Raw genomic sequence first — 13,593 nt, 5'->3', positions numbered from 1 at the left:
CTGAACACCAGACACACGTGATGACCATGGCAAAAACCAGTTTATTGGTTGATGTAAAGGGCAAGGGCTTAGGCCTCCCCAGTGACCTAGAAGTCCATGTCCATGTCCTCCACCAGGTCCTGGAGGTAGGCCTTGTACTGGTCTGAGGTGAGGGAAAGCGGGTGGCTGTTGGAAATGTGCAGGTCCACAGTGTTCTCCAGGGAGGAGGCACCCCCTGCCCGTGCCATATCTAGCAGGGCCCTGAGGCACATGGGCACAACCTGTAGGAGGTGCGGGAAAACAGGGGAGTCAGGGGAAACAGCCAACACCATTTGCTGTCGGGGTGGTGCTGAGTGGACTACAACTCCCAGCAGCCCCCACTATACCCCAGGATAAACCATTAGGCCCAGGCACTGCTAAAGGGTTCCCAGAAGCTAGGGCCGAGCAGCTTGTGGTCAGGACTCCTCGGAGCTGTAATACCCCACAGAGGCTGCCAGGACTTGGAGTCCACCAACTTCCACATGGCTGGGCGAACTCAAAATAGGCTCTGGGGGTGAGGCCATGGGAGGGACACCCAGAAGCTCCTGAGGGTAAGGAACTGGTGGTTGCAGAGACTCTTGGAAGTTACAGTTTCTTTAAGGGGCTTGTGGGAGTTGTAGTTCCTAAGAGCAACCTCCTGCCTTTTTAAGATCCACCCCACAGTTCCCGGAGCCCAGCGCTGCAGTACCTTGACCATTACAAGTCTCTTGATCCATGATTGGTCCTGGGGCCACGACTGCCCCACACAGAACCAGAGGGTGTAGCGTGGTGAGCGCCTGCTTCCTTCGATGAAGGCAATCAGATCTGGGGGCCCAGGAACCTAGTCAGGGATGGGAAGAAGACCCTCTACCTGCCCCCTCAAAACCTGAGTAACCTTCTCCCCTGAGCCAAAGCCCAACACACCCATGCCACCACCACCAGGGGGTGTTGATGTGGGGAAAGTCCTGCCGTTCTGGCACAAACTTAAATGTTCCTTCTCTCTCCTTTCCATCAGGGTGGGGCTGGAAAGTCTGCCTCCCCAGGCCCCTTCAGAGAGCCTCAGTATTTGGTTGGGGGAACAAGCCCAGGAGGGAAGTCCACTCCCCCAAGGCCACTCAGTGATTCTGGAGTACAAGGTGCTTGGTGGTTACTGGCTTACTGCCCTTTAACCCCTCAAGGCTGCACTATCCGGTATGTAGCCATTAGCCTCTATGGCTATTCAGTTTTAATTCTATCTGATTAAAATCAAATCTTAAAACTCACTTCCTTATTTGCACTCACCTCATCTAAGTACTCAGTAGCCACGCGGAGCTAGTGGCTACCTTATTGGGCAGTGAAAATACAAAGCGTTTCCATCACTGCAGAAAGGTCTATTCGGATAGCAAAGCCCTACAGGACTTCTTTCTCTTGCGTCTGTCTTTCCACCGTGATTGGTAAGGATGATGACAACTACGGCAGCTCATTCCCTGAGCGCCTCTGTACACTGGGCCCTGTGCCGCCTGCCAGCTCCGGGCAGGTAAGGAGACACAGGCACCAGTCCTCAGACTCCAGAGCTTCAGAGCAGTCCAGTTCTCCCCAGGTTCAACCACCAGCAGAGCAGCAGGGTCTGAATCAGATCCCAAACCTCCTGACCCCAGAGTTCTTAACCACCATCGCCTGCCATTTCCATAGCAGAGCTAAGGCTCTGCCTCACTCACCTGCTATGAAGGGCCCCAGGTTGAACACGCCTCCTTCTGTGTCCTTGGGGACCTCACCATCAGGCTTGTGACCACTGTCGGGGAGGAGTTCCTCGCCCACGGCCCAGTACACATGGCAGTGTCCCAGCCTCTGGGCCCAGAGCCACTGCCCTGCCCTCCCCAGAGCCAGTCCCCCACCCAGGCAGCTCAGTACACGCCTCACATAGTCTATCACACCCCTGTCTGTCAGGGACACTGCAGGGTCTGGCAGTCTTATTGGCTGCCCAGGCAGTGTCCTGTCCCCTGTTTCTGATCCCACCAGCCGCAGACCCCCCTGGCAGAAGATAGTCTGCTGGAAGACTTGGCAGCCCCGGTAGAAGGCGGTCACCTCGAACTCCCAGTCTGAGCAGCAGCAACATGAAGGGGGAGAGAGAGAGACAGGGTGTCAGGGGGCTCGTGGCCCTGGCCCCAGCCCCAGCCCCTCCCATCCCACGGCTGGCACTCACCTTCCTCGCTTACCAACAAGTGCTTCAGGGGGTTTTCAAGGAGTCCAGAATTTGGGCAAGAAGCAGGGATGTCGAAGGTGGGGCTCAGCAAGAGCTGAGGCGGGTGAGCAGGGGCCATAGTCAGGCCTGAGGGACCTCCATCTGGGGCCAAGTCCACACTACTCAGTAACTTCTCCAGACTGTCTTCCTGGAGAGTCAAAAAAAAAACAAAAAACAAATGGAGTCATTTCTACAGCATTTTTTGGAGACTTCACATGGACCAGGTCTTGTGCTTAGCAATGGAGGGACCCAGAGAGCAGTCAGACCTGAGCTTTGCCCTGAAGGGGCTTGTAGCCAAGAGAGAGAGGGCCACAGGCACAGACGGTAAAATATATGCTTGGAAATATGCTTGACACTACAGTAGCCCGAGGGGAACAGCTAATTCCAGCCCACGGATCTGGTTTTGTGTAAGCAAGACCTGGGCAGAGAAGGCTGGGTCGAATTTCAGAGGGAACTTTTCCTCAGACATCAGTAAGATCAAGGAGCGGGAGGTTGAGTTCCCAAGAGGGTGAGGGTACCCTGCACAGGGAGGAAAGCTCTGAAATCCCAGAAATGTGGGTTAGGACCTTGAATGCCTGGTGAAAGCTCTGAGTTTTCTCCTGGGGACGCTGGGAAGCTATGGGAGGGCTGTGAGCAGGGGAGGGACAGAGTCAGCACTAGGTCACATTGGGGACAGACTGCAGGGGAGAGGATGTAGCCTGGGGTGATGGACCAGGGGAAGAAGATGAGGCCTGAATGGGCCCGAGAAGATGCAAAGAGGGGAGGAGACAGAGAGACTGAGAAGAGGATGGTCAGGGCGCATTCCTACCTGGGTATCAGAGGTACTGGATCTGCTGTTGGTGTCTAGAGAGGTGTCTGGCTCAACAAAGTCCCCAATTCCTGTCGAGAAAGGTAGTGAGTGCAGTAGGGGCGCTTGGGACGCTGGAAATCCCATCCCGCCAGGTGAAGCCTCACTTCCAGCACACCTGAGGTCACAAACTCATAGATTTTATGCGGGTCGTGGGGGTCCTTGCTCCGGTCATCCGCTAAACGAAGCACTTCCTTACGGTTCAGGGCGGACCGGAAATTCCTCTTCCAGGTGGGCAGGTCGGGCTTATCCTTTCCAGGAGTGTAGGCACCACTGGCCTCGGCCCAGGCCTGGGGGACCGGTGGTACCAAGTTAGTGGGTAGCATAACTTAGATCCTGCCTCACGGGTCCTAATCCTGCCTCCCCTCATCCTAACACGGTCCTCTCATCCGGCAAGCTCTAACCTGGCAAGGTTCCATCCCCAAACTCTCGGATTCTCTGCGCCCCAAGCCCCCCACCTCCACACTTAAAACCATTTGCTTTCTAAGCCAGCCTTCCAGGTCCTAATGGGTGTCTAACTGTGTCACCAGCCTGCCCCAAGACACCCTAATAACCCCGCCCCCTCGCACTCTAACTCGGTTTACCATCACAGGTGTGTCCTAATTTGGTGGTAAGTAACCTAAGCTTCAGGGCCCAATCTCGCCTCTGTATTCCAAGACCCGCCCTCGGAATTTAACAACCCCAAGAGCTCCACCCGGCGAGCTTCGAACCCCCAAGGATGCGTTTCTTTCACTTTCCCGGTTCTATTTCCGGAACCTGGCGGCTCCGATCTTGACTTCTCCAGTTCGCCGATCCTACAAGCTTTGCCCCTTCGCCTTCTAACCCCACTCACCTCCACCGCCAGAGTAAGTTCGAGCCTGCTCCACGAGTGCTAATCCCGCCTTTTCGGCCCCTCCCCCTCGGAGTCCACCCCTCTGGGCGCTCACGCACCTGGAAAATCCCGAAGTCTTCCTGCTGGGCATCCTGCCGCAAGCCATGCTTCCAAGGGATGCGGAAACGCGTGCGGCTCTCGTCGAGCCAGGCCACGCCCTCCAGTTGCCCGTGGTCCAGTTGCGATACCAGCCAGGGCAGGATCCGAGGTTTTTGGGTTCCCATGGTCCGGCCTGCGCGCAGAGGGCAGTTCCTGGGTACAGACGGCCTTCCAAGCCCACTCAGTCGGAGGGTTCCGCACCCAGATCTCCCTTCCCCGGGCCACGGCGCTGGTCCTTCACTTATATTTTCCTGGGGTACAAACAGCAGACCTCCCATCTCCCGAAGAGAGTCCCTAATAGAGCGAGGACTCCCTCCCAAATCCACTTTAGACACCTCCCTTTCCCCAGTTTCTGTGCATCTACCTCTACCCCCAAACCCCATTCCTCCAGTGTAGACCTTCCCTCTTCCATTGAAAGCCCCTCCCTCCCCCACTTCACCCAATGCAGGTACTCCCACTTCCAAGATAGAGCCCTCTAGTTATTGCCCTGCAGACGCTAATGACGTGTAGATCTCTACCTCCCGCTCTTACACCCGCGTAGACCTCCTTCCACCTTCTCAACCTCCTCCCAGAAGATCCCCTCCATCCACAATTCCTTCTAAACAGCCTCCTTTCTCCAGGGCACAATCCCACTTCCTAGAGTGGACTGCCTTCCATTCGCAGAGTCCATCCCTCTCTCCCCTAGATCCCCCAGTGCCCCCAGTGCCCCCAGTGCCCCCAGTGCCCCCAGTGCAGACTTCTCCCCTCCTCCCGCTACTTTTTCTAAGCATTTTTTTTTAAAAACAACCGACCTCGGCGCCAGCCATTGCTTCACGTTTTCCCCTTCTTGCTTCACTTTCTCCAGAGTATACACCCCCCCATCTCCACTGTCAGGGTAGACCCATCCTTTCTCCGGTTCCTCACTCCCCAGCTCTTCCGTGTTACCTATGTAGTTGGTCGGGATGCGCACTCCTGTCTTTAGGGTCCCGTAGCTCTCGAACTCGTAGCTGAACAACCCACTTCCCGTCAGCTGAGCTTTAGCTTCCTTTTCTATCGATTTCTTGAAATAGAAGCAACTTTATCGTCGTTTGGATGTTTGCACCCAGAGCCAAAGAGGCGGTACCGTGAGCCCGGGTGTCCCGCCACCCCTATGCCTTTTTTAGGCCTTCCTACTACAGGCATGCTGGGAACGTCACATGCAAATAAGGCGGGAACCAGTGCTCCGCCCTCAACCTTTGGGCCGTCACCAACCCAGCCCAGTGCGCAGGCGCGGGAAAGTTCAACTGAGAAAGGAAAGTTTATACAAATCCAGAGGAGAAGGAGGCGGCAGCGGCGACCGGGACCAGGTGAGCAGCACATTAGCGAGGGCTAGGTGAGGAGGGAAGAAGAGGGGGCCAAGATCCAGGAACCGGCAACCCAGTACCTCTTCTGCAACATCAAAGCGTCGCGGGTCCCCCAACGTCCAGCCTGAGTCAGAGAGTGGAACTACACTTCCCAGCAGGCTACGCGGCGAACAAGTAACGGACGGAGGGGGATGTTTGCTATGAAGCCTGCTGGGATTGGTAGTTTCCGATCCTCTACCGACCTGAGTATTTTGGCATATACCTTCAGAATAGAGAAGTCGGAACCCCAAGCCCCTTTCTCCCTCGGGGACTCAGAGATCTGAGGCCCCAGTCCCCTCTGTCTTAGATTCAAGAGTTCAGACCCCCAACCCCTTTCTCCGAAAACTCAAGAATCCAGGGCCCTAGTCCCCTCCTCCCTTAGGCCCAAGAATCTGGATCCCCAATCTCTTTTTCCAGGATCAAGGTGTCTTCGGCTTATTCCTCTTCTCCCTCTGGGGACTCAAACGTCTGGATCTCCAGACCCCAGCTCCCGTAAAGGACCTGGGAATCCAGACCCTCAGCCCCTTCCTCCTTTGGGGATTCACAAGTCCTGGCCCCTTCCTCATTCAAGGACTAGGAGTTTGGGCCCCAAGCCTCCACTTCCCTCTGAACCCTGGGGTCCATCCCCCAGCTCCCTTTCTCACAGGTGGCCCCATGGCAGGCTCGGAAGAGCTGGGGCTCCGGGAGGACACGCTGAGGGTCCTAGCTGCCTTCCTTAGGCGGGGTGAGGCTGCTGGGTCTCCCATTCCGACACCACCCAGGTAAGAGGAGTTGCCCTCCTCCCTCAGGGAACTGCATTTGAAGTGGGCCCCTCTCCAACTCTTGCTCCTGGTCTCAGTCTGTCTCCTTTCCCCCTTCTTTGTATCTGGCTCTGTTCCTTGTCTTTAGTAGGCCCTCAGTGGGAGGACAAAGGGGGACTGCTTGCAAAGGGCCTCTGTCTTCACTCTCTGAGGTCCCCTTCCCCAGGAGCCCTACCCAGGAGGAGCCAACAGATTTCCTGAGCCGCCTTCGAAGATGTCTTCCCTGCTCCCTGAGGCGTGGAGCAGTTCCCCCTGAGTCCCCTCGGCCCTGCTCCCTGCCCCTCCGGCCCTGCTATGGTTCAGAGCCTGGTAAGAAATTGCCCTTGATCACTCAAGAACTGGCAGGGCCAGAGCTTTTTCTTTTTTCTTTTTTTAAAACGTTTTTTTATTGAGTTATAGTCATTTTACAATGTTGTGTCAAATTCCAGTGTAGAGCACAATTTTTCAGTTATACACGAACATATATATATTCATCGTCACTTTTCTTTTTTTTTTTTTTTGCTGTGACAGAAACTTTTTCTTAAAGCATAGAGAGGATAAGGAACTAGTTAAAGATCACTCAGCTAAGCACCTACCCTCACCCCCAACCCCCAGTTAGATTGCTGTCTGTCATTTCTGTGAGCTGGCTTCAGGAGGGCCTGTGGTTCCTTTCTATTTGTTCTCTTTCTCGTCCCATACGTGTAGGATTTTTGGATCCACCAGAGAGGCAGGAGACCTGATTTTCGGTCACAATTTCTTGGCTGTTTTGCTTACCTGAATCCTTTTCTCCAGTAGCCAAGTAGGAATTGGTGTGGGGGTAGTTCATCGGACTTGATCAAGAATGATCAGCAGGCTGATAATCATATGTGAGACTGGATTCACTAGTAATGCCTACTGAGAGTATTAGCTTGATGAGGATTTCACAGCTGGGGTCAAGAGTTCTGTGATGAGTTGTTGCCTGAAATGGGCAAGGGATAGAGTGGTAATAGCTGGAGTGCTATGTGTTTGCCTTCCTTGGATGGGATAATCTTCGAGGTCCAGTTCAGCTCTTAACATTCTAAGTCCAACTGGGGAGAAAGTACAAGGGTTTTTTTTTTTTTTTACCAACTTTGCTCACTGGGCCTCAGTTTACCTCATTTCTGGCAAGGTGGTTGGGAGGAGAGAATCCATAAGTTCCTGATGTCCGAAACACCCCTCATTGGCTCTTTTCACCCCAGGTCCAACTACTCCAGACTTCTATGCCCTCGTGGCCCAGCGACTGGAACAGCTGGTCCAAGAGCAACTGAAATCCCCACCTAGCCCGGGTGAGGTGCCAAGGGGCCCTGAAGAAGGATAAGAGTAGAAGGGTTGCCAGGGTTCTGCCCCAGACCAAATTCTTGTCTGCTCCCCTCCCCCCAGAATTACAGGGTCCACCACCCACAGAGAAGGAAGCCCTGCTGCGGAAGCTGGTGGCCTTGCTGGAGGAGGAGGCAGAAGTCATCAACCAGAAGGTGATGGGCAGTCTGTTTCATCCCTTAGCTTGTTTTTTGTTTGTTTGTTTTTGTTTTGGGGGGAGGTAATTAGGTTTATTTATTTAGTTGAACCCATGACCTCGTTTCGTGCATGCTAATCGTGTACTCCAACCACTAAACTACACCCTGCTTCCCCGCCCCGCCCCCACCGCCTGCCATCCCTTAGCTTGGATTGGAATTGCGGCATAGTTTGCACTGGGACCTGAAACTGGCTCTGCATTCTCATTAGATGATCAGGTGGGGAGAGGGTGGGGGCAAGGCTTCAGTGAAGGGTACCTCTGAGTGACAGAGGTAAACCTTAAATTAGTGGCTATCATTAATCGTTCGAGGGGCGTGGCCTAAAGGCAGAGGGTGTGGTCATAAGAACCATGTTCTAGGAAAGAGACTGGGACCAGTTGAGGAAAGAAATGTACTGTAGTGAGAAGGGGTAGTTTGGAAACTGCTGTCTAAAATCTGAAGCTCTGATTGACTATATAGGGGCATGGGTTAGAATGTAGGGGAAATGGACTGCCGGAGGGAGTGTGGCTTGTGACTCTGTCCTGGAATCTGGTTGGCTCAGGAGCTTGGGCAAAGTGTATGGTTCTGTAATATTAATTATAGGGTAGATGGTAAGGTTGCTTGTAGATACTAGCTTGGCCTCTGGGGGAAGCGCGCAGGGGCGTGGCATCACAGAACACAGCTGAAGTAGGGCTTGGCCCTGATTGGCTGTCGAGGCCTCGGTAGGGGCGTGGCTTGGCTTCTCTGGTTCTAGGCCATCTATAGTAGGTGGGCCGAAAACCAATCTGGTTTGTGATTGGCTGATCTGCTGGGTAGGGGCGTGGCTTAGCATGCCAGTTATAAATAGAAGTCGCTTGTGGCCACGCCTCCCGGTTTCTTATTGGCTGGCTACCAGGGTGTGACTGAGTCAGACCCCTGCCTCTTCCCCTATTCTGCCCTACAGCTGGCCTCTGACCCGGCCCTGCGGCGCAAGCTGGCCCGCCTCTCCGCCGGCTCCTTCAGCCGCCTAGTGGAGCTCTTCTCTAGCCGTGAGGCCAGCCCTCGCCCAAGCCAAGCACGCCCCTCGTTGCCGTGCCCCGGGCCCCCGCCGCCTTCCCCGGAGCCCCTGGCCCGCCTGGCCTTGGCCATGGAGCTGAGCCGGCGCGTGGCCGGGCTGGGGGGCACCCTGACCGGACTCAGTGTAGAGCACGTGCACAGCTTCGCGCCCTGGATCCAGGCCCACGGGGGCTGGGTGAGCCGCCAAAGCCTCTCTGGACTTCTCTTTACCTAATTTTCATTGTAGGGGTGTGTCTTGGGCTGGGGAGGCTGGGGGAGTCGCTCTTAGGGCTCCTTCCAGACATCACAGGTGTTCTCCCAGCTCCACCATTCATCCGTTCTGTGTTTACTGAGCACCTACTGTACACCAGGCACTGCAGTGATCAGTGCAGGCCCCTCTGCCCAGCTTAATCTACTCTGGTATACATTAACTGTTATGAGTGGAAAACAAGGTTCCTCATCTGTAAAGTGGGGAGAATTGTAGTACCTACCTCTAAGGGTTATTGTGAGGATTAAAATGGGATCATCCTCATAAGTAGTTGGCACAACAGAGGCATTTTTGTGTGTGATTATCTAGTGACTGCAGCGCTGCCTGCCGGAATACCTTTTCCCCCTAGACTCCTGCCTCTCTTCCTCCACTCCTCCGCTCAGATATCACCCGCAGTGAGACCTTCCCTGATCCCAATTTAAAATCGCAGCCACTTCCACTCCCTCCCAGCCATTTTCCTTCCCTTTTTGCCGCTTTACTTCCTTCCACAGCACTCTGCACCTTCCAACAGGCACCTTCTAACACAGGGTAGAATTGACTTGTTTTACGTATTATCTCTTTCTGTGTGTTGTCTTCTCCCGCAAGGACTAGGGAGGCTTACCTTGCTTGCTGACTGTTTTAAATCCGGTGCTGTGCTTAGAGCTCGATTGGGCTCCAGTGTACTGGCTGTGTGATCTTGGCAACTATCTCCGTCTCCCTGAACACGAGTCTCCCCTCGTGCAGTGGACACCATCTCACTTACCTGCGTCCTCACTGCCAGGCTGTCAGAATGTAAGCATTGCTTCACAGACTGGCGGGAGCTGGCTAGGTGTGTTTGAGGAGCAGAGAGGTGGCCAGGAGGGCTGGAGCAGGGTGAGTGAGGGGTGGGTGGAGATGAAAACAGGAGGAGCGGCCAGATCAAGGCTTTACGCCTTGTGATCAAGGTAAGAACTTGGAGTTTCAGTGAGCTCTGAGTGAGAAGGGCTTGAGTAGATGCGGGAGCTGACTTAGGTGGTCACAGACGCCCCCTGGCGGCCGCTTGGGGAATACTGTTGGGGGCGAGGGCGGAATTAGGGAGCCCGGAGGAGGAGACTGTGCTGGTCCAGGGAGGAGATGAGGGTGGGACAGACCAGGGTCGGGGTAGTGGAGAATTCTGGATTTCACTTGGAGGTCGACCTGACGGACTTTGCTCATGGAGTGGACGTGGAGACTGAATAGAAGACAGGAAGGAGTCAAGGATGATGCCATCTAATGTCCCCTGAGACCAGGAAGAGCAGAGTGGAGGGGAAGGTGGGGAGCAGGTTTGGGGAGGAATCAGAGATGACTGGAGATGGTCTAGTTAAGGGAGACAGGCCCTTCAGACCTCAAAGAAAGATGATGTCAGGATATCAGTTATAAGTGTCTGGAACTCAGCGCAGAAGCTGGTTTATTTGTCAAATCATTTTCTTTTGTAAGGAATGATAATAGGTAAACTTGGCCAGGTACTCAGCCAAGGACTTGAGTGGAATGGTCCCATTTAAACCCCACAACAACCTTCTGGGATTTGGTTATTATCCCAGTTTTAAGGAGTCCCAGAGGGAAAGTCCCTCACGCTGGATGGGGGGGTTGGAATTAGGACTTTGACACAGAGCCAGGGCTCTTAATCATTAAAGCTCTAAGATTCTGTTTGTTTCCCTTCTCTGAGCCTCTGTCCCTTCCACCCACCCACCCCTGGACTCTGTCCCTATCCACCCCGGGTCTCTGATGATTTCCTGGGGTCTCTATCACTCACCCCTCACCCCTATCTGCCTCTCTCTAGGTCTCTGTCCCCTTCCCCATCTCCGCTTTCACTGGGCTGATGTGGACACCTCTGTGAGTGGCAGACACCTCTCCACTCACTGGTCTCTGCCACTTTTCCCTCCAGGAGGGCATCCTGGCAGCATCACCTGTGGACTTGAACTTACCCTTGGACTGAGCTCCTCCTCCAAAGCTGCTCCAGGATCGGACCTCATGTCCCTGCACTCTGTGTGTGCTTTTCCAAACTTTCCTAATCCACTCAGGGCTCTGGGGTGGTGGCTACCCTCCCCGTTTTTGCCAAAAGAAAATCATTTACCGTGTTTTCATATTAAAAACGTTTTCAAGTATTTAATTGTTGGTCCTTTCACTCAAGAACTAAAGTTCTAAGTAAAGGAGATTTGGTTCAAAGCGCTGTCTGGTTTATAAATTAAGGACAGAGCCAATTCATTCATTCTAGAAATATCTATTCAGACTACCTACAAGTACCTGTCACCTGAACATACAGCCTATTTGAGGATGTCTGTAAATATGATTCCAGCTAATTACGTTTCCCCCCTATTGCATGATTTCTTTTTTTTTTCTTAATGCTGGGGAGGTAATTTTAGGTTTATTTATTTGTTTATTTTTTTAAACAGAGGTATTGGCAATTGAACCCAAGACCTTGTGCATGCTAGGCATGCACTCCACCACTGAGCTATACCTCCCCCACTGCATGATTTATTTATTCCAGCTAATCCTGTATTGATGGTCATGGAGTCTTTCCAGCTATTTTCAGAAGAAAGCTATATGATCTTCCTTCATGGGGCATCCAGAACACCACTCTCTTCTCCTTTTTTCCCCCAACTGCTCCTCTGAGCCCCCTCCCTTTTTTTTTTCCTTGCTGATTTCTCCTCTGCTATCTGTTGGCCAGAGACTTGTCACATTTTTAGGGCTCTAATCCCCTTTGCAGAGTTACATTTGTAAGTGCATGAAATGAACTGTACAGGATTACAAAGGAAGTCAAGCACAGTCGAGCCTCATTGTTTGCGGATTCTGTATTTTTGAGTTCGCCTACTTACTAAAATGTCTTTGTTGCCTTCCAGTTAATAGCCGCCTTCCCAGGTTTGGGAGGCTTGCGCATGCTCAGAGCAGCCAAGGAACTGACTCGCCTAATGTGCACGTTTCAGCTCAGGTTAGACAAGGTGACGCTGCCTTCTTTTTTCAGCTCTCACGCTGTTCTTCCCGCAACCTGCTTAGTGCCACATTTTCCACATTCCTATGCTTTTTAGGGTGATTTCGCTGTTTTAAAAGGCCCCAAAGCATAGCACTGAAGTGCTGGCTAGCATTCCTAGGTGCAAGAAGGCTGCGATTGGCCCCTGTTAGGTCAGCTTTGTTGCAGGTAATATTTGTTAGAGTGATGTTGGCTGCGAGATCAAGGTGAATAAATCAACTGTATACTACCTAGTGTGTCTCTAAATAGAAAACACACATAGAGCGAGATATTTCCATGGGTTGACAAAAGTGTGACAAGAAGCCCATGAGAACCTCACCTTGTATCTCTGCAGGGAACAATGGCTCAGTGTTCACCAATTCAGTGTTTGCAGTGACTTTGTAGAACCTAGCTGTCACAAATAACAAGACTTGAGTGTCAGTGGAAATACAGTCTGCGGTGTTCATATAAAAATTAGTGGGATATTGCGGCCATTATGGAAAACAATATGGAGATTCCAATAGGTAGACTTACCATATGATCCAGCAATCCCACTCCTGGGCATACATCCAGAAGGAACTCTAATTCAAAAAGATGCTTGCACCCCATTGTTCATAGCAGCACTATTTACAATAGCCAAGACATGGAAACAACCTAAATGTCCATGGACAGATGACTGGATAAAGAAGTTGTGGTATATTTATACAGTGGAGTACTACTTAGCCATAAAAAAGAAAAATGTCATTTGCAGTAATGTGGATGGACCTGGAGATCATCATTCTAAGTGAAGTAAGCCAGAAAGAGAAAAATACCATATGATATCATTCATATATGGAATCTTAAAAAAAAACAAAGACACAAATGAACTTAGAAGAAAGAACTTAGAAGAGATAGAAAACAAACTCATAGTTGTGGTTACCAGGAGGGAGAGCTGGTGGGAAAGGATAAATTGGGAGTTCAAGGTTTGCAGATACTAAATACTATATATAAAATAGATAAACAACAAGTTTCTTCTGTGCAGCACAGGGAACTATATTCAGTATCTTGTAGCAACCTATAATGAAAAAATATGAAAACAAATATATGTATGTATATGTATGACTGAAACATTATGCTGTACACCAGAAATTGATGCAACATTGTAAACTGACTATACGTCAATTAAAAAAAAATTAGTGGTATGTCACTTGCTCTATCACTTTTGTATCTGGAGAGCTGTAAATTGTCCTGACTCTAGCCATCCATTCCAGAAGTTTCACAGTTTAGAATTTTGGAGCTTAAAGGTTACACAACTTAACTGTCTTTCATTATCTTAAAGATCGGGGCTCAGTAAAGATTTCTTTCCAGAGCTGCATAGGTGGAGGAAAAAGGCTTTGGACACAATCTGGGCTGGCTTGGAATTGAGAAAGCCAGAAAGAATGTCAGCAGGCTTAGGGAGGCAGCAGAAGTTAAAGGAGGAAAGGGGCTCAGGACTGGGGCCCCTGGATCATCCTGGGTGCAATAACCCTTCTGGTCACCCATAGGGGATTTCCTTACCCTATTTTGTAACACCTTGTATTTGTATATTACTGTGAGTGTATATACATTGTTCATCTCTGGTTGGACTATTTAGAGGAAACCCAGGTTCCTCCCAGGAATGGTGGCCTTTTGGATCAAAAGGTAC

At 51.7% G+C, this 13,593-nt stretch overlaps 2 protein-coding genes across 6 annotated transcripts; one reads left to right on the top strand and one right to left on the bottom strand.

The window, feature by feature from the left end:
• Positions 1–21: 21 nt before the first annotated feature.
• Positions 22–4,185, bottom strand: IRF3 (interferon regulatory factor 3). The gene is made up of 7 exons (XM_006208451.4): positions 3,996–4,185; positions 3,184–3,355; positions 3,027–3,097; positions 2,180–2,366; positions 1,695–2,075; positions 707–822; positions 22–260 (listed from the first exon to the last, which is right to left on the bottom strand). Exons 1-7 carry the CDS (start codon positions 4,158–4,160, stop codon positions 87–89), a joined length of 1,266 nt encoding a protein of 421 aa, XP_006208513.3. The 5' UTR covers positions 4,161–4,185; the 3' UTR covers positions 22–86.
• A 786-nt stretch (positions 4,186–4,971) lies between these two features.
• BCL2L12 (BCL2 like 12) lies at positions 4,972–11,088 on the top strand. Of its 5 annotated transcripts, none has more exons than XM_015242850.3 (7): positions 4,972–5,360; positions 6,028–6,157; positions 6,363–6,505; positions 7,393–7,479; positions 7,574–7,665; positions 8,627–8,914; positions 10,869–11,088. In XM_015242850.3, exons 1-7 carry the CDS (start codon positions 5,165–5,167, stop codon positions 10,917–10,919), a joined length of 987 nt encoding a protein of 328 aa, XP_015098336.3. In that variant the 5' UTR covers positions 4,972–5,164; the 3' UTR covers positions 10,920–11,088. The 5 variants fall into 5 exon arrangements, with proteins under 5 accessions (XP_015098336.3, XP_072822718.1, XP_072822715.1 ...); XM_072966614.1 differs by having other exon boundaries at positions 5,178–5,360; positions 10,764–11,088; XM_072966616.1 differs by lacking the exon at positions 4,972–5,360 and adding an exon at positions 5,372–5,576 and having other exon boundaries at positions 10,764–11,088.
• Positions 11,089–13,593: the final 2,505 nt, after the last annotated feature.

The sequence above is a fragment of the Vicugna pacos genome, chromosome 9, assembly GCF_048564905.1.
Source record: "Vicugna pacos chromosome 9, VicPac4, whole genome shotgun sequence".
NCBI lineage: Eukaryota > Metazoa > Chordata > Mammalia > Artiodactyla > Camelidae > Vicugna > Vicugna pacos.
Note: the sequence above shows the minus strand (reverse complement) of the source record. Positions and strands in the feature narration are given on the sequence as shown.